The sequence below is a fragment of the Acyrthosiphon pisum genome, chromosome A1, assembly GCF_005508785.2.
Source record: "Acyrthosiphon pisum isolate AL4f chromosome A1, pea_aphid_22Mar2018_4r6ur, whole genome shotgun sequence".
Classification (NCBI taxonomy): Eukaryota; Metazoa; Arthropoda; class Insecta; order Hemiptera; family Aphididae; genus Acyrthosiphon; species Acyrthosiphon pisum.
The window spans coordinates 121,450,472-121,478,040 of NC_042494.1; the positions used below are offsets into that span (position 1 = coordinate 121,450,472).

Here is a 27,569-nt window from a genome sequence, read left to right on the forward strand (position 1 = left end):
GAGATAAAGCAACGTATAATTGTACGGTTATCTATGGAAAAAGCACTTCTTTCTTAAGTCGGTACCCACCGTTGAGAATGTTTGTCCCTGTGTCTTTATTTATTGTAAGGGAAAATTACTCATTCACGGGAAACTGAAAGCGTTTAAAAGATATAGGCAAGTCTATCTGTACTATTGAAATACACAGGATGTGCACTAAATAATAAAAATAATAATTAAATAATAACTATTTTTTTTTTATGTAACCAATAACTTATAATAAACCAATATATATTATTATTATTATTTCTATACAAAATTCTCAAATTTGCAATAAAAAAAATGAAGGGTCTATAAAAATATAGCTAATAGATTCTTGGGATAGCGTATAGCTTTCGGTTGGTAAAATAAAAGGTTTAATCGGTGAAGTAGTTCCAGAGATTACCCCGAACCAACGAACAAACAATTTTTCTTCTTTATATATTAGTATTGGTAGATTTTCTTATATTATACCTATCTATAAAAGTATTTAAATTATATTATGTAGGTACTATTATATTATATTGAATACTTTATATGACTGCATACTGCATATTATATTATATTATTACTATAGTCTATAAGCTATAAGCATATTATTATCATATAACAAGTTTATTATGTAAATAAATTTAAACAAATATCTGATCACTTAAGTAAAATGAAAATAGCCTATAATATTGATAAGAAATCCAATAAATATACCTAATACAAATGTAAAATACAATACAATATTCTAAAAGCTTATAGGTACAGAAATTGATATTACATCATAATATATTATATTATGAAATTATGAAATGATTTAATTAGGTACGTATGACATAAATAGATTGTTGTCTTGTTCTTAAAGTTCTTGTAGCATCCCTTTCCCAGAAGTCTTTACACTTTGAATATAGAGTCCTAAAAAATAGTGTGTTTTCGTGTATTAGTCAAAAATATTTTTTTGAGATAAAGCACTACTCACATGTATACAAATAAAATAGGTATAGTCAGAATGACATACATCAAAATCACTAAACAAAAATGACCAAATTTAGTGAAGTACATATTATCACATAGTTTATACAATCGTCCTAATGCACAAATAACAATTTGTTCACTTTTTTAATAATTAATAAATTTTAAAATATACTAATATCCATACCGAGACGATCGTTCTCCATTATTTTAGATGTTAATGAAATTATAATAGTTACAGCACTACCATGGCATAAATATATCATGCCAACTATAAAGAAAATATAAATTATTATTCACCACGATAAATTATTAGAATGTAATGATCTAATAGTATATTCATAATATCGATAACAATAATTAACATTAAAATATTGGTAATTAATTATTGTAATATTATTTACTAATGAAAATTTGCCAAAATTGATTTGAAATGACGTATACAACAGCAGCAATGATATAAATAATGCAAACTAAAATACCAATAGCTAGGTCACTTATTTTCATATTGTAACTCAACACAAAAACTGAGAACATAGTACCTGAAATAAAATAACTATACTTTAATAATTAAAGTAAACATACAACTTGAACGTACGAATTAAAATAAAGTATACGCCATTATAATGTAAGGGGGTTTACTAACAACTAAAATTATGGAAGGTATTAAGTATAAGGTGAATAAAAAATAAATAAATAAACAGTACTTCAGCACCTACAGAATTCCTATAATAATTATTAAGCTCACCAAATTAATTTGAATAAAATTGCTATATAGACAATATAGCCATAATATATGGACAATAGACATGCATAGCTGTAGGTATATAGATTGTAAAGAATAAACATAATACTCATATTATATTATTATTCGATTTGATTATTAATATAATATTTATTTTTATTAAATAGTACGTGTAAAAATATATATTTAAATTCATAAAATAATATTAAATAAAAAAAATGTTTATTACTATTAGTTGGTAAATTTTGTTTTAAATATAAATGCCGACTATGGTTTAGTATCATAATTATATCCAATAATATAATATTATTTTTTATATCCACAAAATAATTTTTCTAAAAACAATTAATAACATTAACTTACAATAAAAACATAAATAATTACCAAAAATAATTGCAAACATTTTTATACACTGAAATAAGTATAGTCATCATTGTGCCAATTAAATGAAGTACTTATATACTGCATTATTATTTCATATTCACCTGAAATATTGATTTAAGAGGGTAGAAAAGTACATTATAAATATTATTTAATGCATCAAAATACGTATATATATATAAAGTACATTGTGTTAACATGCACACTATCTTATAATAAACTTACTTCCTATTATCGCTACTATGACTGATTGGCATATTATTAAAGTTGCTAGTACAATAGGAAACCCTTTACATTTGTTTTTAAATAAATCAATGATACCTTTGAACAAGTAGTTTGGTCTCAACCATATTATATAGTCTTCATTAGGTACAAGTTCCAGAATTATCCTGAACATACAAATGGCCAATCAGTATGGCGAATAAATTAAACAATATTGGTACTACGAACAATAAATATCGATGTAAATAGTCTTTCCCGTTTTTTAAAATTGCTACTAAACCCCACCCTATTAACAAACTAAATGTATATGTTACAATAACTATCCCATGTTTCAAAGTTCTACATCCAAATTTTGAATTTCCCGATACACACATATGACATCACACCAATCCAAAACATATTTCGACCGACATACAATCCTGGGATAACTGATGTAAGGATTATATTTAATGTTGAGTGCCAATACCAAAAGTGATTCACAAAGTATAATCCATCGGTTATAATCTGTCCGATGATTGGTAAGAAAATCAAAGGTTTACGTCTTCTGCCATGACTGTCGCTCCATGCTCCTAAAATTAACTCACGTTAATAGATGTATTATTTTTTTAATTATAGTAATAAATAGGTAATGATTTAATAGCTTTGTGAATTTTTCATAAATTAAAATATTAAATAATGTCTCAAAATTTTAAATTTCTATATTATAAGTAATCCCAGCATGAGGATGTGACAACCCCGTGGATCCCAGTTATTGGCGTAGGGAAGATAGCGTTCCCACCACCCAGTATAATGTGAATCTTCTAAATAAGCCTCGGGACAGTTTAGAAGCACAAAATGGAAAATGGAACAAGGACAACAATGGATTAGGTAAGGATCGGTACATGGAACATATTAAGCAACTCTATTGAAGTCAGGTACTATAAAACAGTTACAGACCCGATACAAAAGTACAAACTACCAGTTGTAGCACTACAATAACTGCGGTGGCCTGTTAATGACATTGTAAAATCTGAGAATCACACTATTTTCTATAGTGGATCGGAGAATGGTAGACATGAATATGGAGTATGGACGTAGGGTTCATGATTAGATATGCAATACTACCACATATCAAAAGATTTACGCTAGTAAGCCATCGTCTGTGCATTTTAAAATTAGAAGGGCGTTTCTGGGATATTGTGATGATAAATTGTTATGCCTCAACTGAGGAAAGAAACAACAACTTCAAATGTGAACTCTACGAAGAACTAGAAAGAATATATGATACCCAATCTAGAAATTGTATAAAAATACTTATGGGGGATTTCAACGCCCAAATTGAACGACAGACTTTGTATAGACCTATACTCTATATAGGACTGGAAAGCTTGCACTTAATATCAATAGTGGCATGAGCCACACGCGCCTGACCTAACCTAACCTAACCACGCGCCTATTTAGGATATTTAGAACGATTTGGTGGTTGAACCATACACTTTTTAACAGGTCGATGACTTTAAATATTTAGGAGTAAACACCAATTAAAAAATTATATGTACAATGAAATTAAACTTGGGATAAGCTCGGCGAATCATGCATATTTCTCACTGAATAAACTGTTAAGTTCAAGAATGCTATCATCAGCGTCAAAATAAAAAGTATACTTAACTTACTTACGCCCAATAATGACATATGCCCAGTCATTGATATGGTGGGGGGGGGGGGCAGGGGAACGGAGTGATTTCCTGATGCCAAATTTACTAAATAGAAACACAATATTTTATATTGTTATTATATTTTATTATAGCCTGTAAGTTGAATTAATATTATAAATTACAACAAAATAACTAAAATCGTTATTTTTATTTTTATTCGTTTCTATTGTGATAACTGATAAACAAAGCGTTAGAAATTAAAATCCCATTTTTAGCGGTTTTTTGTAATTTGTCGGTGGTTTTTCCCGTGGCATTAAATAACTATTGAGAAAATTGAAAAATGAACCGCCTGTAATAAGTGTTTTTTCTTTCTATATGTATTTTTCGAATAAATTTGATATTGTTTTGGTGTGATAGGTTGATGGGTGGAGAGGGAGGTGGTTTCCCCCCCCCCCCCCCAAAGCAATGTGACGATTAATTTTGTATGGAACGCTCGTTTATCCAACATCAGCAGAGTCCCACTTCTTTTTTATTTCCAGATCAACCACTGCATATTATGCCTGTGAAACGTGGTCGACAACTCAAGGAGATGAGGAGAATCTTCTTATCTTCGGTAGAAAGGTATCAAGAAAAATATTATACGGACCTGTGAGAAACAACACTTATTGATCCTACAAATACACTATGTACCTATAATACATTTCTGAAATATTTCTAATGTATATAGATATAAATATATAACGACTCAATATAAACGTTTAAATGTTAAATAACATATTACAACAGTGACATTTGGTCAATTTTTTATCAGTCATCTACAAATGTATAACAAGAAGTATCTTCTTGATATTTAAATCTTTATATATTATCTTAATGGTGATGATTACAAATAATTTCAAACTATGATAATATATTATGAAAAAAAACCTAGTCAATTTGTAATAATATAGGTACCTATTATATCTTCAGCTAGTATAACCAACATTTTTATTATATAACACACATTTTATGTTATGTATTACAAACTTACTAGATGAATATTAAAAACTAAAAAGATGTATTACTGTACAGCATATTATGTTACATGAATATGGATGGATATAAATCAAAATTAAAGTTGTCTCATCGTAATCAAAAGTACGAATTTGAAGGTTTAGAAGTATTACACACAAATATCTAAGTTGTAATTCTAGTTTTTGTCTTGGTTCAAACTTTTACTGAGGATACATGTGCAAAATTTTTAATATTGTTTACTATATTATTATTTTTATTAGGTAATTTTTTATCGGTATAAATAAATTAGGCATACCTATTACCTATATACGTATAACCTATACTAATTGATATCAATTATCATTAAAAGTTAAGGCGCTTACACAATCTAACGATTAATGAGTAGGTAAACAATAATAATCAAAGATATGCATATAAATATAGGTATAATATTTAGTATACGTATATTACTAAGAATATATGAAATAATAAATCTAATATATTGTTAACGAAGTAAGAAGTGTCATTAAACAGACGTAATAAATGTTTGTGTAAAACAAAATAAATTTAACATAATAAATTAATATAGAATATATTTTTGGCATTACTTAACTTCCATAATTTGTCTCAATTCTCTCACCTATTAATGCAGGATAGTTGTGTAGTTATTCTTCACGATAATAAATTTTATAGTGTTAATAAAACGTTGTATTAGATAGGTACTCTACGAAAAAACTCACTTATTTACAAACATTTTCTAAAGGAATCTACGCAAACGTGCCTTACGCTTAGAGAAATTACTAGAATATCGAAATATATGCCCAATAAAGTAGATACTAACTAGCTATAATAGTTATATAGTTATAACTAGACACAATTATATACAAATTATAAAAAACTAATATGGTTACGTAATAATTATTATCAATATCGATAAAGCGTAATAACATAAAATGTCAACTCTACATTTAAAACAAGTACATAATAAATACGTTGTTTTTAACTTGTATCTATTAACATAATATGTAATTAACATTTGCGTACAATATTATGATCAACTACTGGACATGGTGTAGATGGTAGATTTTTTATTCCAACTGCTCCTCGCATTTTCCTACCCGCTGCATATGACCCAAAAACCTAACGTTTATATACAATATGCAAATCGATTGGTTCAAACGGTTTTGATTATTTGATTAGATTTATACATACCTGCTAGTAATGTAACAATGAATGAAATGGAATATTGTAAATACGCGGTGCTCGATTCTACTCGGCGTTGACCTTCATATTCACCTATTGGGCATTCGCCAAATGGAATCAACGGATCACAGGTAGATTTCTGTATCAATGCATTTTGAATAGAAGTAGACACCGTCAGTGCTGTGGTATAAAGTTAATATTATAAGGGAACGCTCCGGAGCGCAGTCGTATCGTAAAAGGTCCATTATAGATTTACCACTGTATGTTCGAAAGCACTGAAAAAAGTATAAAATATATGAGGTAGTGAACTTTTAGAATACTCGTTAAGAACTTATCAATACTCTGAAGTGTGTGTATTCGACTATGTAGATCTATAGTACCTATCATTACGTATAGGCATAGTGTGTATGCTCCCGCGGCTCAATAAACTATAATATTTCAGTTGACTCATCTTATATTATAATTGATAATTACTTGACAAAAATATATTGATAAATCAGTTGTTATCTAGAAGTACATAATATTATTGTGTACTATCTTACCCTTCGTTAAGCATTTGTAGCCATACCAGCGATTATGGTCAATACGATAGCAGTTGGAAACAATCGAATTCTTTGTAGTTGCAAGATAGTGTGCTGTATAGTATAATATTATAGGTACCTAACCTACATGCGAAACGAGTAAATACAAACCGACGGTTTGACTGACTTTATCGGTTGTGCAAACATAATAAATGCCAAAACACCTAATTTAAGTAGGTAATGCATAAAATATTTAGGTTTTCAGTATGACAGTACCTAAGTATACTATGTATTATTATTCAATTTTTGTTGTACAACGTTTATAAGTTTATAAGTGTTGATTACAGACTAGTAAATTAATACTATTAATAATTGCATGGATTTTGATTTTTTTTATAACGTCTAAATACAAATAACATTACAATATACAAAAATTATTTGTTTATTTATTAGATATAAATGGCGTATTTTATATACTAATTCAATTTCTTTTATTATTTCCACAGATAACAGTTCATTTTTAAAATAGTTAATAAAACCAGTGTTTGATAACTAAATTCATAGGTAAAATTTATTTATATTTACAATGTAAAGGATGGTTTTGACGATTTTGTAATCTATATAGTTATAGATTGTGAATAAAACTATTTTGATGTTTTCTCATCTTCTATTGATTTCAATTGTATTACATTTGATTCATTATCTTTATTATCTTTTTCATTTTCGCTAAGGCGGTACTGTTTTATGTCATCCCATGGCTGTACTTCACCAGATCCAAAAAACACAAATATTAGAGATGTTGACATCATTATTATCACCATAATCCAAAATACCAAACGCCACTCTAAGACGGTTCTCTAAAATATTAAAAACAAAATATTAACTAGGTATATTATATAATAAAATATACTAATAGCATATACACTATAGGTAACAAGTAGAATAAAATTAGCATTTGAAAAAAGCAAAATATTCAGGTTAGGTTAAGTAAATTAATTTAAATTATTATTGAATTTGTTTTAATTCGCAAGCTTACATTTGGTGTGAGGATTCCTACGATATATGGAGTGGCCATTCCTGACAAACACCCAATGCCATTTACCAATCCCATCAGAGTAGGTGAATAATTGGGTGACAAATCAAGTGAATTAATACGTAAGCTAGGATAACAGAATCCCATGAGGGCTACGCCCAAGGTAAAACATAATGTTGCAATTATTTTATTACATCCAACGAATGAAGCACACATTACTCCCAGAGCGGGACCAAGATTTCCTGAAAGCATATAAAATTTGTAATTTTTTTTACATCGTTCCAGATGGTATACTTTAGTGATATTTTCACTCAATGTTTATACCTATAATGGCATATATTTTTCTGACTCGGGTGACTTTCATTGATCCTTTACTAATTAGGCGATCGGCTAGTATACTGGCAACAACCGATGTGACCCATTGGGCGAGAAATGGGATTGACGTCAACAAACCGTTCTATATCATAAATATTTAAAATTAATATGAATAAATGTACTGTCTTAGTACATTGGCATACAGTTTTTGTTTTCAACTTACTTCAGTTACGGAAAAGTGCAAGACATCACTCATGTACTTGGGAAGATCGCTGATTAAAGTAAAAGCGCCCCAGTCGTGTCCTGCTCCACCAATGATCAGTGCCCATACTGGCCCAGAGGTTAGTATGGATTTCCACGGTGTAGGCTTCAGATCCTGTACACATAAATAAAAATCTTAGTTCGTACTGTGTTATAACAAAGGACTACTGACTAAAAAACTGTCCAAACCTTCTTCCTTTCTAGTCTTCCGATGGATCTTTTTAAGTAGGCCCGCTCTTCGTCCGAGATGAATGGGTGGGAATTTGGATCGTTGTATACGAACATGCACCAGATTAGAAACCAGATGATTGAAACAATGCCGAAAAAGTAAAAGACGTTCGGCCAACCACCGGGTATGTACCGCATGATGAACCCGCTCAAAAAATTGGACAAAATATTACCGATTTGCGCACCTGTATACAAAGTTATCCGAATAAGTTATCACATGTGTACAATGAAATTCTATCTCATGTATAATACACGTTACCTGCAAATACCAGCGTGGCAAACTTCCCTTTTTCTTCGGGGGGCGCCCACTGCGCCAGGAGTGTGCAAAGCGCCGGAAAAGTCATGCCCTATTGTGGAAAAAAAATAAACTTATAGAGTTATAGAGTACTTACTCACTTTATAGTAAACGTATCGTAAATATTTTTACTATTAAATGATAATTTTAAGCTAATTCGGGTTTATCTATTTAAGATAGCAATTTATAAGGTCTTTTAACGAATTTTAGAAAATATGTGCAACATTTTTAGCAACCTACATACCACATCATATATTTCATAACCTGTATAATACTAGTAATTGTGCATTCGTAAATAATATGCATATTATATTATGTATAAGTCCGGTACACTTAATCATTTATAAATTTGTAAAAAATGTTGTACAGTGGTAATATGCTATATTTTAGATTTTATAAAATAAGATATTTACTAAAATACTATAGGTACGTCATAATCTAACATAATATATTATTTTTTTTTTCATTGGTCTAAATTCCGGAAAATATGGTCATTAGCTATTGTAGAGGTTAGGGTTGAAAGTGTTGAAACGGTTGTATGGTTGGTACGATTGGTCGGCAACACGTGTATATGTAGGTTTTTGACACTATGGACCCGGGTGGTCACCCATCCGGGAACTACTAGCAGCGGCCGTTGCTTACTCTTAATCATGTTGCGTAATTGATTTCAGTCACTAACATATAATAATATTACAAACCATGAAGTTTTAAAATCCGTAAATAGGTAGATAATAGTTGATTGACTGTTAAATTTAATTATTTAGTAGATATATTTTTACACAGTTATAATAATTATTAACGGATACCTGATACCTATTGAAGAGCATATTTTAATATACAAATATATTTGTGGTAGGTATAATATATAAATTCATAATTTTACAGTGTTGTAAAACACATGTTATAGGTCATCGTGCAAAATATTATTCTAAAAACATCAATAATTAATTTTATATTACAAAACATTTTTATTCAAAAGCCCTCGTGATGCAAATATTTAAAATTTATATTTAAAATGTACCATATATGATTTGACAATATAGTTTGTTAGCATTTTTAAACCGTCAAACCTACCATGTACCTACGTTTAATGTGAAAGGCTGGGCATTAACGAGTTAAAAAGTTGAAGTTAAGTTACTTTTAACCAAGTTACATTCCTAAAAAACATTTGTTTTCATTGTATACTTTTACCAATTAATGTACGTATTGTGATTTGGCATGGATTGTAAATGTTCAGTTATTAAAAAATGTAGGTACCTGATATTTAACTAAGTTAAGTTGCTTTTTTATTCAATTTAACTTTTAACTTATTAACAAGTTAAAATAAATAAAATTCTCTTTAAACTTTAAGCTTTACCTCCATTTTTCTATATTAACTTGACTTAACGAGTTTACATAATAATTAGTCAACTTGCATAGCCTCGGAAATAAAATATACGATAACGCATATACAGGTAACATAATAGTATTGTATACATGCGCATTACTTCACCAAGTCCTTCGACGAATCGCAGGATAGCCAGCGGCCTGGACCCGATGTGTGCCACAAACGGTGTCATCAGCGTGAATATGGCCGTGCATAGTATACCGATGCCCATGGTATGCTTGCCGCCGTACTTCTGGGACAGCACGCCGCCGGGCACATGCGTGAGTATGTAACCGTAGTAGAACGCCGACAGCACCTCCCCCTGTGTCTCCTCGTCCCAGTCGAACCTCCTGCGGTCGCTGTAGACGTGCCCCTGTGCCGCCACCGTAACCTTCACTGATGTCTGGTTGGACGCCGTCGAGTGCAGCAGTCGCCCCTGCGCCGGCAACGGGCAGTAGTCGTGTTGCACGGCCGTCAGAGGGTCGCTCCGCCGCCCCTGCTCCTGCACGGACGTCACCATTTGCGTGAGCGTGATGCCCAGGCACGCCCGCATCACGTACGCCATCGTCACGCCCAGCATCCCCATCACGGCCATCACCCATCTTTGGGATACGTGTCCTGCACAGCCGCAAAACCGGACCACCGGGGCGAGGGAAAACATTAAACAACGTCGATATTCTATTATTATTATTTCAGCAAAGGCGGGGACATCAATTAGTTTAGAAGAGAAGTTAAAGAGGTTAAAAAGTCATATTTTTTTCAATCTTTTCAACTTAAAACTAGTTTAATAATATTGTTGATACAAATGTCTGATATTACCTAAAGCATTACAACTGCTATATGCGTTAATATTGCACTCGTTACTAGTTATAATTTGCTGCAATATTTATTAAAAAATTACAAAAAAACTAAAGTTACATAATCACTATATTATATATTTATATATATATGGTATTACTGAGAAAGTAACTATAATAATCATAGGTGATAATTAAAAAAATTCTTTTTAACAAAATTAAGTTGATATTTGCTCCGAATTAACTTTTACATTTAAATATATTTTTTTTATTAATTATTCGCTTATATCTTAATATTCTTAACTTTGATTTATCTTAAGTAATTCAAGTTTATTATTTTTATTAACTTGCCCAACTTAAATTATTTGTATAAAAATATAGTCGTTTTATATTAAAACTATCTCGTGTGCCCTGTATGATGAGGAGGGTTAAGATAGGTATATCGTGAACACAGAACCTAAAGATGCATATCGATTATTTTTCGATAGTAGATACACTTTATATGATATTATTATATATTGGGTTAATATTATCAATCCTCTACAATTCAAGCTCACCAGTAACAAGGTAAAGCTATTATAATTCAAAGAGCTTACAAATTTGTAATTTATTAGTGGGTACATAATCTATAAATAGAACCTGACGGTTATAACACTTTAATGTTAAAACCAATAGATTTTTTTTTATACGTGTTAAAATTAATTAGTGATAATCAAAAACTACTGTTTCATATATTCATTATGTCAGCCATGCAATAATAACCATATTATCATACAATATTATTAAAGATTTATTAGTAAGAATAAATAATAGCATACAACCATATTATTTTGGTTATAACATCACGATATCTATTCTCTTTTTCTTAGGTACTCAACAATTTTTTCAAGGAAACATACATTTAATTCAGATTGAAAAAAATTCTTACTAGGTGATAAAAATATATTAACAACCTACCAGTTTAACCTACATATTAAAAAAATAATAAAATTGGTAGAATTAAGTACCTATAAATAGGCACGTAGTGACTGATGTAATGTAATGCACTCACAGTTTAGTAAGTGTCTGAGTAAGTTTACCCTATCCATACAAATTAAAATGTAGTGTAGGTTTATCCGGGGTGGATCGAAGAATGAAAAAAGGGTGAGCTAAACACAAATTATTTATCAATAATCTAGGTACCTAAATTAAAATGAAATACTCGTAAACGATAAAACATAAACATATAAAGTACCTACCTATTTTAGATTCTGAGCGGAGCGATAAATGTATTGATTTTACAATGATGTGTGTCTTTCATCACCTTTTAGGACAGTAAAAATGATTACATTTTATGGGTGTTGACCAGTTGCCTTCACATGTTAATATATACACGATTACAATATATAGCCTGTAAAATAAGGGAGGTAAATATACAAATAATAAATAAAATTATTTATAAAAAATAATGTTAAATAGCATAAAATGAAAGTACTAACAAAATAATACGAATACAATAGTCAATAAATATTATAATTTTGTGGCAATCAATGTTATAATTTGACAACAAAAAATTTTTATAAAATGACAGAAAAAATATTCATAATAAATAATATAGTTATAATGATAAGTAACATATTCAATGTGATAATTTGTATAAAATGATAGAAAATATTCATATGTGTATATAATAACATATGAGGGCCACAGGTACATTTTGCTCTAGGTAGTTTGGGGGAATTGGTATAAAAAAAAAAGGTACTTTGCTTTTAAAACTGGTACATGCCCGATTTTATTCAACAGTATCTTTTCTGATGGGAAAGTGAATCAGTTGGTACTTTTGGGGGGTCAAAAGTAAAAAATTCCAAATAGTTTTCAAAAGTGCCGTGAAAAACAAAAGATAATTTTTTTAGGTAAAATCGGTTTTCAAAAAATCGGTTTTTGCTTATGGTGTAACTCTAAAACAAATTAACAGAAGATACATGACATTTTCACTGGTATTGTTTATATTAGTATTTTCTATAGGTACACGATAAAATTTTCAAAGACTTTGATATGTTTTGAACTGTTTACGGAATTTTCAGTTTCAAATTTTTTTTCTATGAATGTCAATAATTGTTGGGTGAAAAAGCTTGAAAATGTAATACAAGGCTCTAAATATATTGTTACAACGATATTTAAATAATATTAAAAATCCATCGTCACAATTTTTTATAAGCATTTAAAGTTAAAATTTTGACAAAATTTATCAAATTAAAAATGTTCAACTTTTATAGCTAAGGATTGAAAAATTTTAGACAGGGTTCTACGTAAAGAGGTTATAAATATTTAAATCACAATAATATCATAGGCTGTCTGACCGTCTTTGATAATAATCGTTTTTCTTATAGATCGATGATATTATATCATCGAATTCAATTTTAGTACAATCCATTACAGTGACCGACTTGTAACCTAGATACTTGCCCATTTTTTTTGTTGTAAATAAACGTCCTGAAATATACGAGAAATCATCTTTAAAATATCAAAGGGTCTTCAGTTCTCATAATTGCTTCTCATTTTCTGAGTGAATTTTGTATATGTAGCTACTATAACATCGTAGGTCTGATATATTATATGCAGAGTATGGCCTATATTAGCCTCGGCATTTTAGACGATTATATCCTTTGTTTAATGGTTTTCATTTATAAATATAAAATATAATATAATGTATATTATTATCGTGTGAGGCGGGGTTAAGGTTATGTACATCAATTATTATAACCACGATAACATCATGCAAAAGTGTTTGGTCCTCGTTGCCAATAATAAAAATAATATTATCAGTTATAAAAGTGGGCTTACAGACAAAGGCGTTTGCAGAAATTTCGTCAATATCAACGAAGGCTGAAGGACCATAAAAATATTTAATCATAATAAATTAGATACATACAATATACATATATTATTATGATATACCTACAACGTGTCTAATTCAATAGAACAATTCCAATTTTTGTTTTACTTTGAGAAATATACATACCCGGTCGTTACTCGTTAGTTTAATCAAGGAGAGTTTAGGTAGGTACATAGTCCAAATAAAGGAGAATGGGCCTTACCCTTGCGTAATTTTTGCGCATAATGCAATAGTGTTCACTATTCAATATTAAGAATAGTTATTTTATTAAAAAGGTCTATAAAACAAATCAATATTTGCCAGAATATAATAATCACACAATAAGAAAACTAAACGCACTGGAATAATTACAGATTGATATGAAGTTAATAATGTCAAGACTACATATATAAAGTGTTGGATGACATTATAATTATAATGAATGATAAACAGAGATAATTATGTTTGAAATCTACTTTCTACAACAGCCATTTACTATGATTACAGATTAGTGACTATATTTGTTGTATATACGATTGCTTACTTATTTTTTTAATAAGATACATTTTTATGTTATAAATTTATAATAATTAAAAAATTATTTTAATTGATCTTTTTTTATTGTAAAATCATAATTTATAATGACTAATCAAACTCTACAACGATACATTTCTAAATTGATTTATTTTATTTTCATGAATCATAGTTGTACAATGTACATTGTACACTGATAAATAAAATATATTTATATATAAAATGTTTGAACACATTATAATTAATGTATCTATAAGTTTTTAATGTAAATTATTTTGAATCTTACAATTTGATTTTCAAGATCATAATACATAACCTATATTATTTTTTTCTTAGACGTAATTTATTTTGTTTTTCACATGCATTATTATTCATAGTTACTGATATAAGTTATGTTTTAAATAAAAAATAAAAATTGTGTGCCTAAATAATTAATAAACATTTTTGTTATTGATGAGATGAAATAATTCATTTCCTAAAAATAAACATGTGTTTATTTTGTTTCAGATATTATTTTTATTTATTAATAATTTATTCTTATATTATTTTTAAATTGTTTAAATATACCATCAATAGGTATATAAGATAAATTTACAGTAAATATATAGGACAAGATATATATATATTACATATATAAGATACATAATTATAAATTATACATAAATATTTCAATAAGTGGACAACCGTTCAGTAGAGAAACCTATTAATGATATTCACAATAATACTTCATAGAACTTAAATACTCACCACTAAGAGATTTTTAAAAAAAAAAGATAACAGTATTCCCGGTTTGACGCATCTATTATCCTTTACCCTTCTATCCTTTATTTAATGCTCTCGTTTTTATCGTTATATTTTTTTGTATAAAACTTAATTTCGCTAAATTCACAAAATTTGACTATGCAATTTTATCCAATTTAGTTAGTTAGAATTAGAGTTGCCTCATTAAATATTAATATAATATAAAATGTTCTCGTTATTATTGCAATACTCGCGGTCAAGACATCAAAGCATGACTAAAACATAAAATGTTCACATTTTAACGCCCACAAAAGTAAATAAATAAATCATAGAAATATTAAGTTAATGAATATTTACATCGCATAATTAAGTGAATAATTATTTTGTAATATTAGAATAAAACATCAAAACGTTGTACTATATAATACATCCACATAGTACGTATGCCTACTCTACTATACAAGAAACTTATTATATTCTATTTTAATATAAATAGGAAAACATATGCTATTAAAGAATTTAGGATTAACATTTACTTACGTGAATTAAATATCATAGTGATGATTAGTATATTATTATAATTCTCTTGGTGTCTGTATATATGTGAGAATCGTTTATTTTGGATGATAATTTATAGATGACCGTCGAAATTCGTCCGAAAAATCGTTTATGAAAATTTTCTCATGGGCCTTTTTATCGATTGACTTATTGCGGTAGTTATAACGTGTACAAGAATCATGGAAAGTATTTAATATTATGCATCTATATATTTTTTAAATCCGATGCAAGACGTTACCGTTATAATAGTTTTGTACATCTGTTGAGTTCGGCTGCGTCTATATAATATATAATTATAGTTTCTTCACAATTAATTGTATCAAGACACGAAATAATACTGTGGTCGTCCTATTCGAGCAGTGATTAGTAGGCTCTTATTTTGTAAACCAATCATCTTATCTGAATTAATAATAGAGCCATATCACATAAATTATATTTTAATGATTATAAACACGCTAAATGCATACAATGTTTTTAATATTGTTTTAGGTACCTATCATGTATAATATTAAGTTACAAATTATATGGAAATCTTTACTTTTTGAAATACCACCTTGTAGTAGTTTATGGTAGATTGGTAACCTGTGGATGATAATTTTATCAAAGTTCAGCGATTATCTGTAAAGTTAATTGTAATTGTAATTTCTTAATCTTTAAATACACGGAATCGTTTAGGTTTGCCAATTTTTAACATTTAAAATGTCTTAAATTAATATTCTAGAAAATAATATTTTTTTAAATCGTTGATGAATACAGTATTATTTTGTATAGTTTATACATGCTAAACATAAGCTAATTTATTATAAATTATAAATACTTAAGCATTTACAACTTAGATTAAATGCAAATGGAGTCGATCGTGAAATATAGGAGAAATTAATGTATACTCCAACATTTTGGCCATTAAATCTATAGGTATCAATTATAAATAACCAAATGTTAAACACACTGTATTAATAAACTGAATAATATTTAATTTTTTTTTAAACTTAATTGTTCAGAAAAATATTTAATTTTATAGTGTTAAATTTAAAAAGGCGAACCCGATATATAGAAGATGAGAATATGGTTAACTTTAGCATTGTTGATGCAGGTTAAATAGTATTATATTTTCTATTGGTTTATCACAGAAAAATAAAAAAAATGAACAATAAACAATTCAACGCATAAATGAAACCTATAATATAATATTCCTTCTGTTTTCAAAAGTGAATTAATAGCAGTTATATGTATTCAATTTCCACAAATAAAATATAAAATAACATTATTATTAACATATGACGTATATATTATCTTGTTTTACTGTAGGAGTATCGTTTTGCATGAGATGTTTGTACTTAGAATACAAAATCCTAAAAAAAGTAAATATAAATATATTTAATAGGTATAAGTAAATAAATCATTTTTGAAATGAAAAATTACTTACACAAACACAGATAATATGGGTAGAGTCAAACCGACATACAATATAGTGAACAGACACAAATGTCCAGCTTTAGTATAATGAATGTAATAAAAGGCGAATTGATAAGCCGTAACTACGCCAACAGTCAACAAAGAGTTCATACACATTTGTATGGCATTTAAACGACCTAGAAGTATATAAATATTATAATTTTCTAATAATAACATCGACAAATAATAGTATAATAAAAGTCTATACGCAGATACCGAGTTGTTCGATTGGCACCAATTTTGATGTTAACGAACTTATAATAGTGACCACTGTTCCATGGCATAAATAAATTATTGTAACTAAAAAAAATTATTATTATATTGGTATGATTATAATATAAATAATAAAATATAAATTAATATTTACTCATAAATATTTGAAAAAATTGATTCGCAAAAATGTAGCATACAGCAGCTGCGATGTAAAAGCAGCAAACTGAAATACTAATTAGTAAATCGTTTATTTTCATACAATGACTTAAAACCGAAACCGAAAACACAGTTCCTGGAAACAAAAAGATGGTACCTATAATGAATGAACTTAAGAGAAAATATGGAAAACAATTCAAAAGTATTAATACTGAATATACATTTTTAGATCCCCAATACATACTTATACTTAAATGCTAAAAAATTCTTCAAAAAATAATTTGGTTTTTTTTAACAATTAATATAACTGAATAATTACCGACAAATATGGCCATCATTTTTAAAATGGTAAAACAAACTTCTTCATCATTATACCACATAAACGACTTTTTTATATACAACATTATTAAATCATAGTCACCTAGAATATAAAATGTCAACACAATTTCCAATATATAAAATTTACAAAAATAATAATTATTACTTACATCCTATTCTTGTTACCAATATTGATTGACATATTATCAATATAGCTAATACAACAGCCGAATCCTTTAATTTATCCTTAAATAAATCGGTGAACTCCTTGAGAACATATTTCGGTCTCTGCCACTCAATATCTCTATTACAAGAGTCAGATGTGTCATTAACGAGTAAATTGATAACCAATAATGCAATCAAATTTAACAATATCGGTACCAAAAACAGAAAATCATAATCACGATATCGTATTCCTATTTTTAATAATGCAACTAATCCCGCACCCATTAAAGAACTTATAGGATAAGTTGCAATTATTATTCCATGTTTTAAAGTCCTTGATTTAACAGTAGAATTTTCTGATACATATGACATTACGCCAATCCAAAAAATATTTCGACCAACGTAAAGTGCAGGAATTATCCATTGAAAGATAATATCATTATAATAATACCAATTCCAATAGCTATTGCCAAAGTATAAACCGTCTGTTAAAACCTGTGCTATAATCGGTAAGACAATTAAAGGTTTACGTCTTCTTCCATGACTGTCACTCCATACTCCTGCAAATACAATATAAAATCAAATTAGTAATTATTTAAATTCTGCAATTTATTTTTATAAATAATAAAGGATTAATTCAATTATATAGAACTAAATACCAAGTGGTTTTTTTAATGGTAAACATCTCAATTTCTTGAAAACCATTAACGCTATTAGAAATATATTGTTTTCCATAATTTTTTTTTTTTTTATTAGGGTTAAGGCTTCAACTACTAAGGTCATTAGCCTGTGGTACTGTGGGAGATGGTAATGTAGATTTGTTTACACATGTGTGTTTGTTTTGTCAGAATTTTGATTTGGGCACCCGTAGATATCGGCCATGCGCGGTCGGGGGATGACAGCTTCTCTCTCAAGACGGAGGTCTGTCCGGAGAGAAGAGCCGTCCGTGACCGAAGTTCGAACCGACGCCTTAGTCCACTCAGCCACTCCGTCCTCCATGTTACATAATTTAAACTTGTGGAGACCTTAATGTTTGATAAAAAAAATTCTATATTTGCTATTTTAGATTCTGAGGGGAGGGATTGAAGAGTTTTTCTATAACTGACGATAAAAAAAATTTAGCCGGATCATAACGCTTGAAACTAGTATACAAGGTTTCTCATCATATCGTAACCAAAATATCTTAAAATGTATAAACGCATTTTAATTGAAATATCTATAAAAAAAAAAATTAGACAAAATTATATACTATTTTAACGAAGAATATCGATTTCAATTATTTTGCTGTAATTTAAAATACTATAAAATACTTTTAGAATAGGTATATTATTATGAACACGATGGCATTTTTAAATGAAATTTTTTCGGAAAAAATTAATTCAAACTACTTTATTACTAATGTTGTAATGTCTAATACTTAACAGTAAAATAAATTACTTTAAGGGGGCTCCCTCGGTATTGTCAAAAGTCAAAACTTTTGTAGATTTGACCAATCTAAACATAAATTTCGTTTATTTCAATTATTTTAAAAATATATTTGAATTCCATATCATAAAATAAATGTTAAGGGGGCTGCAGTTGATGAAAAAAGTGGTTTTTAGCCTAAAAAGTCAGAGAAGACTGAAGGGATTTCAATTTTTAAACCTATAATTTTCACTGATTACTATAAGTTTACTAGTTTCCATCGAGGAGATTTTGAATATCTATTTTTTCAGTGATATTCATGAATACAAATATTATATTTTTGTATTTATATTACATAACATATTAATACGCATCATGACATTTGAAATATTAAAAATCGCCTCGAAGGAAACCTATATATAGAAGTAAACTTATTAATCAATCATAATCCGTTTTCAAAATTGAAATCCGTCAAACCAAACTCAGTACAATTATTGGCGTAATTGTCAAGTACTCCAGTCGTGGTAATCCGGATTTATACATGTTTACTTGATTAGAAATTTAAAAACATCAGTAGCCAAAACAACAATAACTTTTTTTAATTTCTTCGAATCCAATAAAATTGCTAACTCTACACCTCAGTCTGTCTTAGCTTACTGAAAATCCACTTTCAGATCAACCAACTTTTTTTGAAACAATTTTTTTGGAGGCCTAGTTCGGACGCCTATTTGGCTGAATTTCTAATTGCAGGCACTCGTAGGTTTCTGTCGTGTCTGGTTGGGAGATGTCGGTCTTGCCGTCTAAATAGTTGCCTGCAGCCCAAAGAATGATGCTGCTTGTAGCCAGGATTCGAACCGGCGACGGTGTGCGTTAGAACCGACGCTGTAGTCCGCTTGGCCACTCCGTCCTCCTTTTAAAACAATACCTCAGAACGATGACGATATTTTTGATTTTCTAGTTCAGTCTCCAACCAATAATATTACTATTCCAGAGATAAAAATCAAGCTGCCTCCACCAATTTTTTAGAGATATGTATAAAAATATTTTCAACTACGTAATAATTAAACGATTTTATTGGTAATGATAACTTATTTTTGAAAATACTCCATGGATCAATTAAAAACACAAACGGCTTCTCCGCCACATATGGAATACAAATTTACTAGGTATCTTAAAATGTATTTTAATATTATATAGAATGAACTATTTTATATACCTATGTAAACTAACGGAGAAAAACTTCTTATTGATTTTTTTTAAATATCTATCGTGGACATATGGCGTACTATAAGCATAAGTGATGACATTTATTTATTTAATACATTCAGAAGATTTGAGGACATGGAGAAAGAACCATCCAGTGACGTAATTTGTATGAATTTAACTTTTAAGTGTTTATGATGCATACTGTATACACCGAAATAAGGTATCATAGCCATTGCCACTTGAGCCTTCTGTGAGTGTTTTTAGTGATACAATTCGTTAATAAGTTATTAACGAAGGGATTACTGTGATTTTGATGGTGGTTTTTAATTTGAAATTGAGTTTTTGGACGTTTTTGTTATTTTGGTAATGTGGACATCTGTGTGGACAGTAGAGGATGTGGTTTGAAATGTATGGGCTGTGATCTGTAAATTTTATTGGGGTATATTTGAATTTTTTGTGCATTTGACTTTTTAGCTGACCTTCATATTTTTATACGTATAGAATTGAGTAATGGTAGTAGATTTTAAATAAAAAATATTTTAGCTTTAAACAAGATTTTTGAATATTTAGTTAGAATAGGCTGGAGTTGGTAAAGTTAAATATTTAATTTTAATTTTGTAAAGTGAATGTGTTTTGCACAAGTCGGACGTTTATCGAAGGTGAGTCCTATATAGGTTTATGCAGTTTTAGGTACGGGTTTATTGTTTAAGTATACATGTAGGGGTTAGCCTTGGTGGATAGTCTAAGTTGTATAGACACATTTATTTTCATTACATTTTCACGCGCCAGTGGGGTACCAAATATATAGGGTGTTGAGTGATTTTAATGAATCTCATTGATATAAATGTATTATTTTAATCAATGATTGATCAGGGATGTTTAATAATAATAATTAATGTCCAACATGCAGCAACCATCAGCAGCAGTATGCACCTAACATGTTTTATCTTTCTATTCGTTATATACATATTAAACTTTCATATTGTTATACTGTGCATATTAAACATTAATCCACAAATTCTAAAACAATTTAAAACAGTGGTTTGTTTTTGGAAATAAAAGTAATATTCAAATATTGTTATTGTAATCAATGATGACAAACAAAAAATCAAAAAAGCAAAACTCGGTGTCCAATCACAATTTTTTTTAATTCAGTACATCTATATATCTATGTTGTTTTCACATACCTGCTATTAGAGCAACTGCGAAAGAAATCAAATACTGTAAGATATTAGTATTCGAATACACCAGGTGTTGACTTTCATACACACCAACTAGGCATTCGCCGAACGGAATTAACGGCTCGCAGGATCTTTTACTGATCAAGTTATTTTGAAAGCTACTAGACACCGTCAGCGATGCCGTGTAAAACACCGTCGCTATTATCAGGTAAGCCTCCTCACTGAAGCCGTGTCATTTTAGGTCCTCTGTCGGGTTGCGGATGAACATTTTGAAATTACTGAAACAGTTAAAATTCCATAATTAGTCCCAAATAATTAGCGTCACCCACCACGTATACTATTATAATACCACTCGCAGTAAATTCGTACAATATATTATTATGCTGCAGCGGTGGCATATTATATACAATAATTTATATTTTGACACAACAACTGATCTAAACACATGCCCGTAAAAACTAAGGGCGATAGTATGGAAATGTCTTAGTTGCGCGTACTATAGCATTTTACTAGGTATCTACAAAGTGCGCATGTTTGTACTCGGCTCAAATTGCGTTAAGAACAATGGTAGATACCTGCATAGAATCATGAATGACTAATTGTGTCAATATGATAATTGTGTAGGTTAGGCTATGCTGTGTCCGCTTGATGTATAAGAATCGTAAACATTCAATCAAGTATATAACCTATACGTACATATTAATGGCGGTGTGTATGAATCGCGGGAAAAATAAACACACCAAGGAAAAAAGTGGGTAAGTGGATGTCGCTCTGCTGTACAGTAGGTTACAAGTGAGTCACTGTATACTGCTGTACTTTTGATGGTGGATGTTTGTCCATCGTCCATTCGGTTCTCGGACAGGATAGTGTAATTTTACTGTATTCGATTTGAATGCAATGATTTCGTTTCTATGGTGATAAACAAAGCGTTATAAGAACAGCTCAAGAACGATTTATATAAATAGCTAATTTGTATAATTATAATTTATATTTACCTAGGAAATATCATATAAATGAAAATAAAATAAAAAGCTTAAAAATCGCTCAAATTTTTTGAAAATTTTACCATGTTTAGGTAAAGCTAATATAAGTAAACAACCCAAATTTCAAGTTTTTACGAATGTTTTTAACCTAATTAAAACAAAAAAAAACACCTAAAATTAAAATGTCTATAAATATCTCAAAAATAGCAACAATATTTTTGGTAGAAAACGTCGTCCGTAATTATTTAATATTATTAAATCGTGAAATCTTACGTTTTTCTCTTTTAACCGCTTTTATTTCGAGTACCGTTTTGAAAATCGAAAAATGGCCTCTCTAAAGTACCAGCTCAAGAACATTACCTTTCAGAAAAGACGCTACGCTTGATAAAAAAGAAATAAAGATCATTGTAAAACCAATACACTCCTCACTCCGCTCAGAATCTAAAAGCCTTGAAATATAAACATAAATGTGAAGGCATGTATATACTCTAATCCTAATTAGTAATTACCATGTACCTATAACAAAATATAATAATATATTATAATGAAAATAATAACTAATTGTTAATTGTATAAAATATAGATTGTATATCAAATACAAATATAAATATGAACATAATATGTATAGCTACGTCATGAGTTATAAGTAAAAATACATCATTCTTAGGATATAACAGATAATAAACATAAATAATAATAGCTAGTAATAATACATTATTATATTATATTATATTATACTATAATTGTTAATAATTGTATAAGAGGCCAATATAGGCAATTTTATATACGGATACTCGCTTATGTAAAAGAAGTAAAAGAAAATCTTAAAATTTCAAATATAAATAATTGTGTATAAGTACCTAAGACTAGTGTTTTTTGACTCATAAATTATAACGCAATAAATCATGACGTATACATAATATTGTGTTCATTTTTATATTTTTATTTGATTTACAATCTATATTTTATACAATTAACAATTATTAATTATTTTCATTATAATATATTATTATGTTTTATTATAAGTACACGGTAATTACCAGGGCTGTGGATTTCATGCTACATTGTATAAAAAAATGGATTAGATCAAAATTTGTTTTGCGTTATTTATAAATTAAATACGAAATCTTATTTTGCATATTTTTGCATATTTAACCGGTAAGGGCATATAAATGCATGATTTCGCGAGTTCCTCTTGTTATTGCTTTTTTCTCATTTGAATAACATGTTTTTCTCATTTGTAAAATTTCTTGAATTTAGACGATACAATTTTACCGTTGTAATTTTATCGCGGTGGTAATAATAACAGGAACATGTGTTAAACCCGGTCTAGAGTGGCATGCAATTATCTCCTGTTATTATCACAGGTCTATATCTGTGGTCAAAAGTCTAACTTGGAATATTTATAATCTTAATTTATTATATTATGGTAGACAAACCGACGCGCGATAATGTTGTCGTCGTCTCGTGGGTGGTAATAATGTTGTTTATAATATTTTCGTTTAAATTTTCTATTAGTTAACACTTAACAAGCATAATTTTAAAATGCCAAAAGAAAAAAAGACGACATCCAGTCGTTTACAAAGTTATGTTACTGAATTTGGAACGGAAATATTTTCAATAGATAACAAAATTGTATTTTGCAAAGTATGTAATACGAAAGTTTCAAGTGAAAAACGTTTTTCTATAACTCAGCATATCGCAGCCGAAAAACATCGTAAATCTGTTAAACGCGCTGAAGAAAAAAAGGATAAATCTCAACAGCTTTTATTTCAAAATTCTTCAGCAAAATCGTCATTCAAAACTGATTTATGTAAAGCTATGTTGAGTGCTAATATACCTTTCAATAAACTGAGCAATCCACATTTCAAATTTTTTTTTATAGAAATATACATCGGAAGTTATACCAGATCAATCAACTTTACGAAAATCATATATCGATAATTGTTACCAGGAAACTATTGGAGAAATAAGAAATAAAGTGGCAGAGAAAAAAATTTGGGTTTCAATGGACGAAACGACGGATGCTGAAGGACGCTATATTGCCTAATATAGCGTCTAATATTGCCTAATCGGAACACTACTCACGGATCAGCCAGGTGAAATTTTTTTATTGAATGTCGAGCAATTAGAAAAGGCTAACCACAGTACTATATATGCACACTATTTGAAGATTCGCTAGGTTTACTTTGGCCTGGTGGCATACATCGTAACGACGTATTATTATTTTTGAGTGACGCCGCTATACCTATATATGGTGAAGGCAGGAGATACTTTGAAAGTGTTGTACACAAAAATAGCCCATGTAACATGCACAGCACATGGATTAAATAGAGTTGCCGAATATATCCGTATTCAATATTCCGAAGTAGATAAACTGGTTGCTAATGTTAAAAAAGTATTTAAAAAGGCACCATCTCGTATTATAAAATTTAAGACTGATGCGCCTAATATACCTCTATCCCCCAAACCAACCAGACACGATGGCGAACGTGGATTTCCACTTCAATATATTATTGTGAAAACTTCCAAATTGTAAAAGATATTGTTGAAAGTTTTGATGAAGATGATGCGCTTTCAATTAGAAATGCTCAAAAATATTTTAAAGCACCACAGATTAAAGGTAACCTAGCATTTATAAAATCAAACTTTGAGTGCTTTCCTACGGCTATAACACGTCTTCAAAAACAAGGCATGACATTAATAGAAGCGATACAGATTTTTGAAGATGTTTCAGCCAAATTCAATAATTTAAAAGGCCAGACCGAAATCAAAATTAACGAGCAATTACAGACAGTTCTTACTAAAAATAAAGGGTTTAAAATTGTTTGCAATATTTCAAAAATATTAAACGGAGAAGAAGAAAACGTTGGTTGTTTAGATATAACTGAAAACTTAACAATAAGTAGTGACATAGGATATTTCACGTATGCCCCTACCACGTCAGCTGATGTAGAGCGTTCATTTTCTGTGTACAAAAACCTCTTGGCGCCAAATAGGAAATCATTCAAGTTTGAAAATATAAAGAAATCGCTGATTGTACAATGCAATACTTATTTTGCAGGTAAACAAATAAATTGTTTAAATATCTATAAAACAATGGGTTCTATCTATATTTAATGTTTTTTTTCAAGCGTCGAAGAACAATAGAACATTGGAGCATTTATTATTATTATTATTATTACAAGTCCATTTTTTAAGTCATTTTATAATTACAATATTTATTTAAATAACATTTTTTATAATTTATAGTGCATATTTTAAAGCATATTTCACTTGGTTTTAGTGCATAAATGCATGCATATTCAAGACTTTTTTAGTGCATGAAATTCACTGTCCTGGTAATTACTAATTAGGAGTAGAGTATACATGTGTTCAGTGTTCACATTTATATTTATATTTCTTGGTCTTTTTTCCGCCTACCGGTGTGTATATGGGGACATTTGTCGTGGAAATCGATGCTGCAGACCCGCGGTTATTTCAATATCTAATTAATATATTCGCTGTAGCCAATAGATGTATAAATGAGAAATCGAATCTCATGACTTACGATGACAAGGCAATACGCCCTAATTACGTCCTAAATACGGCCAACCTTTTCGGAATTATTAATAAAATCAAACATTACTAAATATTAAAATATATCGAAGAATGGCACTCTTTCGGCAGCATTATTACGCCGGTGGAGAGGTAGAGAGAAAAATAACAAAGAAAGGTGGATTAATTGGGTGGGAAATGCAAGTAAAGACTATATTTATGACATTTATACTGGAAAATTATGAGTGCACAAGTCGCTAAAACCACCGGATAACGTGTACTAAGAAACGAAAAGCCAAGAGGACTGCCTTCGGTCATCAAGTGTTGTGAGTCATCTACATACTTGATGATCTATATTAAGTTAATGGTTAATGTTTACTTAATATATACTATATAGTATATAATATATTATACATATTTATATGACATGCACTCACGAGTGCCAGTTGACACCATTAAAATAATTCTAGTAATCGGTGATTCATTCGTTTTATATTTTGTTAGTAGGCCTAAGGTTTGAATTTCAAATGTTGAAATTATCAGATTTATTTGTAAATAAGTGTAAAACTGATTATTAAAAACGCGTAATTGTGAGACACCAAAATCGAAAAAGAACATTTTCTGTATAAAATTGTATGGATGGTAGCACATCTACAGGCATAATAATTGACAAAAAGCACAACATTAGAAACCACTGCATATTGAAATATGGCTGTGTCAATGTCAATGACCCAAGACCTTGGATATTTTTTACAAGTTTTTATTGTTTTGTAAATTATCAATTTTTCTAGTTGCCAATCGATTACAAGTATATAGCAGCCAATAACAATAACATAATAACATTATAGGAATACGATGTTTTAAAACAGCAAGCTACAAGTTATAAATTGTAGTCTAGAAATTGTGTATTAAAATATCGTTTCAAAACAAAAGAAATATACTCAATAATAACTAATACTTACAGAAAACAATAATCGTAGTCACATCGTAGTATCGTACACAATATATTATATTCCATCGACCATCAAGTATGATAAATATTTCTTTTTAAAATGATAACGGATTTGTGTGGCAACTGGCAAACACGTCTGAAATATACTTTAAAGTTTAAACACAGTCACGATTTAAGATAGTATGGTTGCCCATCGACCCATTAGAAAAATGTTATCACACGGCATACGGTTTGAATCGAAAAGTCACGTGATCTACGGGGACCCCCGCATACAGCGCTCATATTGGTTCAAATTAAAACTAATAAAAATTGTTATGTTATACCTATATACAATAAAAAT

At 29.2% G+C, this 27,569-nt stretch overlaps 3 protein-coding genes across 5 annotated transcripts; all 3 read right to left on the minus strand.

The window, feature by feature from the left end:
- Positions 1-679: 679 nt before the first annotated feature.
- On the minus strand, positions 680-1,824 carry LOC103309798. Of its 2 annotated transcripts, none has more exons than XM_029488177.1 (4): positions 1,383-1,824; positions 1,166-1,249; positions 986-1,034; positions 680-921 (listed from the first exon to the last, which is right to left on the minus strand). In XM_029488177.1, exons 1-4 carry the CDS (start codon positions 1,513-1,515, stop codon positions 828-830), a joined length of 360 nt encoding a protein of 119 aa, XP_029344037.1. In that variant the 5' UTR covers positions 1,516-1,824; the 3' UTR covers positions 680-827. The 2 variants fall into 2 exon arrangements, with proteins under 2 accessions (XP_029344037.1, XP_029344036.1); XM_029488176.1 differs by having other exon boundaries at positions 986-1,094.
- A 5,279-nt stretch (positions 1,825-7,103) lies between these two features.
- Positions 7,104-16,380, minus strand: LOC100168152 (sialin). The gene is made up of 8 exons (XM_001949704.5): positions 15,642-16,380; positions 10,297-10,793; positions 8,774-8,861; positions 8,476-8,699; positions 8,249-8,401; positions 8,035-8,167; positions 7,714-7,952; positions 7,104-7,534 (listed from the first exon to the last, which is right to left on the minus strand). The coding sequence occupies exons 1-8, from the start codon at positions 15,655-15,657 to the stop codon at positions 7,322-7,324; spliced, it is 1,563 nt and encodes a 520-aa protein (XP_001949739.1). The 5' UTR covers positions 15,658-16,380; the 3' UTR covers positions 7,104-7,321.
- A 437-nt stretch (positions 16,381-16,817) lies between these two features.
- On the minus strand, positions 16,818-27,569 carry LOC100169548. Of its 2 annotated transcripts, none has more exons than XM_029488178.1 (8): positions 27,240-27,569; positions 21,764-22,035; positions 17,972-18,526; positions 17,803-17,904; positions 17,482-17,619; positions 17,331-17,414; positions 17,086-17,251; positions 16,818-17,011 (listed from the first exon to the last, which is right to left on the minus strand). In XM_029488178.1, the coding sequence occupies exons 3-8, from the start codon at positions 18,336-18,338 to the stop codon at positions 16,930-16,932; spliced, it is 939 nt and encodes a 312-aa protein (XP_029344038.1). In that variant the 5' UTR covers positions 18,339-18,526; positions 21,764-22,035; positions 27,240-27,569; the 3' UTR covers positions 16,818-16,929. The 2 variants fall into 2 exon arrangements, with proteins under 2 accessions (XP_029344038.1, XP_029344039.1); XM_029488179.1 differs by lacking the exon at positions 27,240-27,569 and adding an exon at positions 22,127-22,261.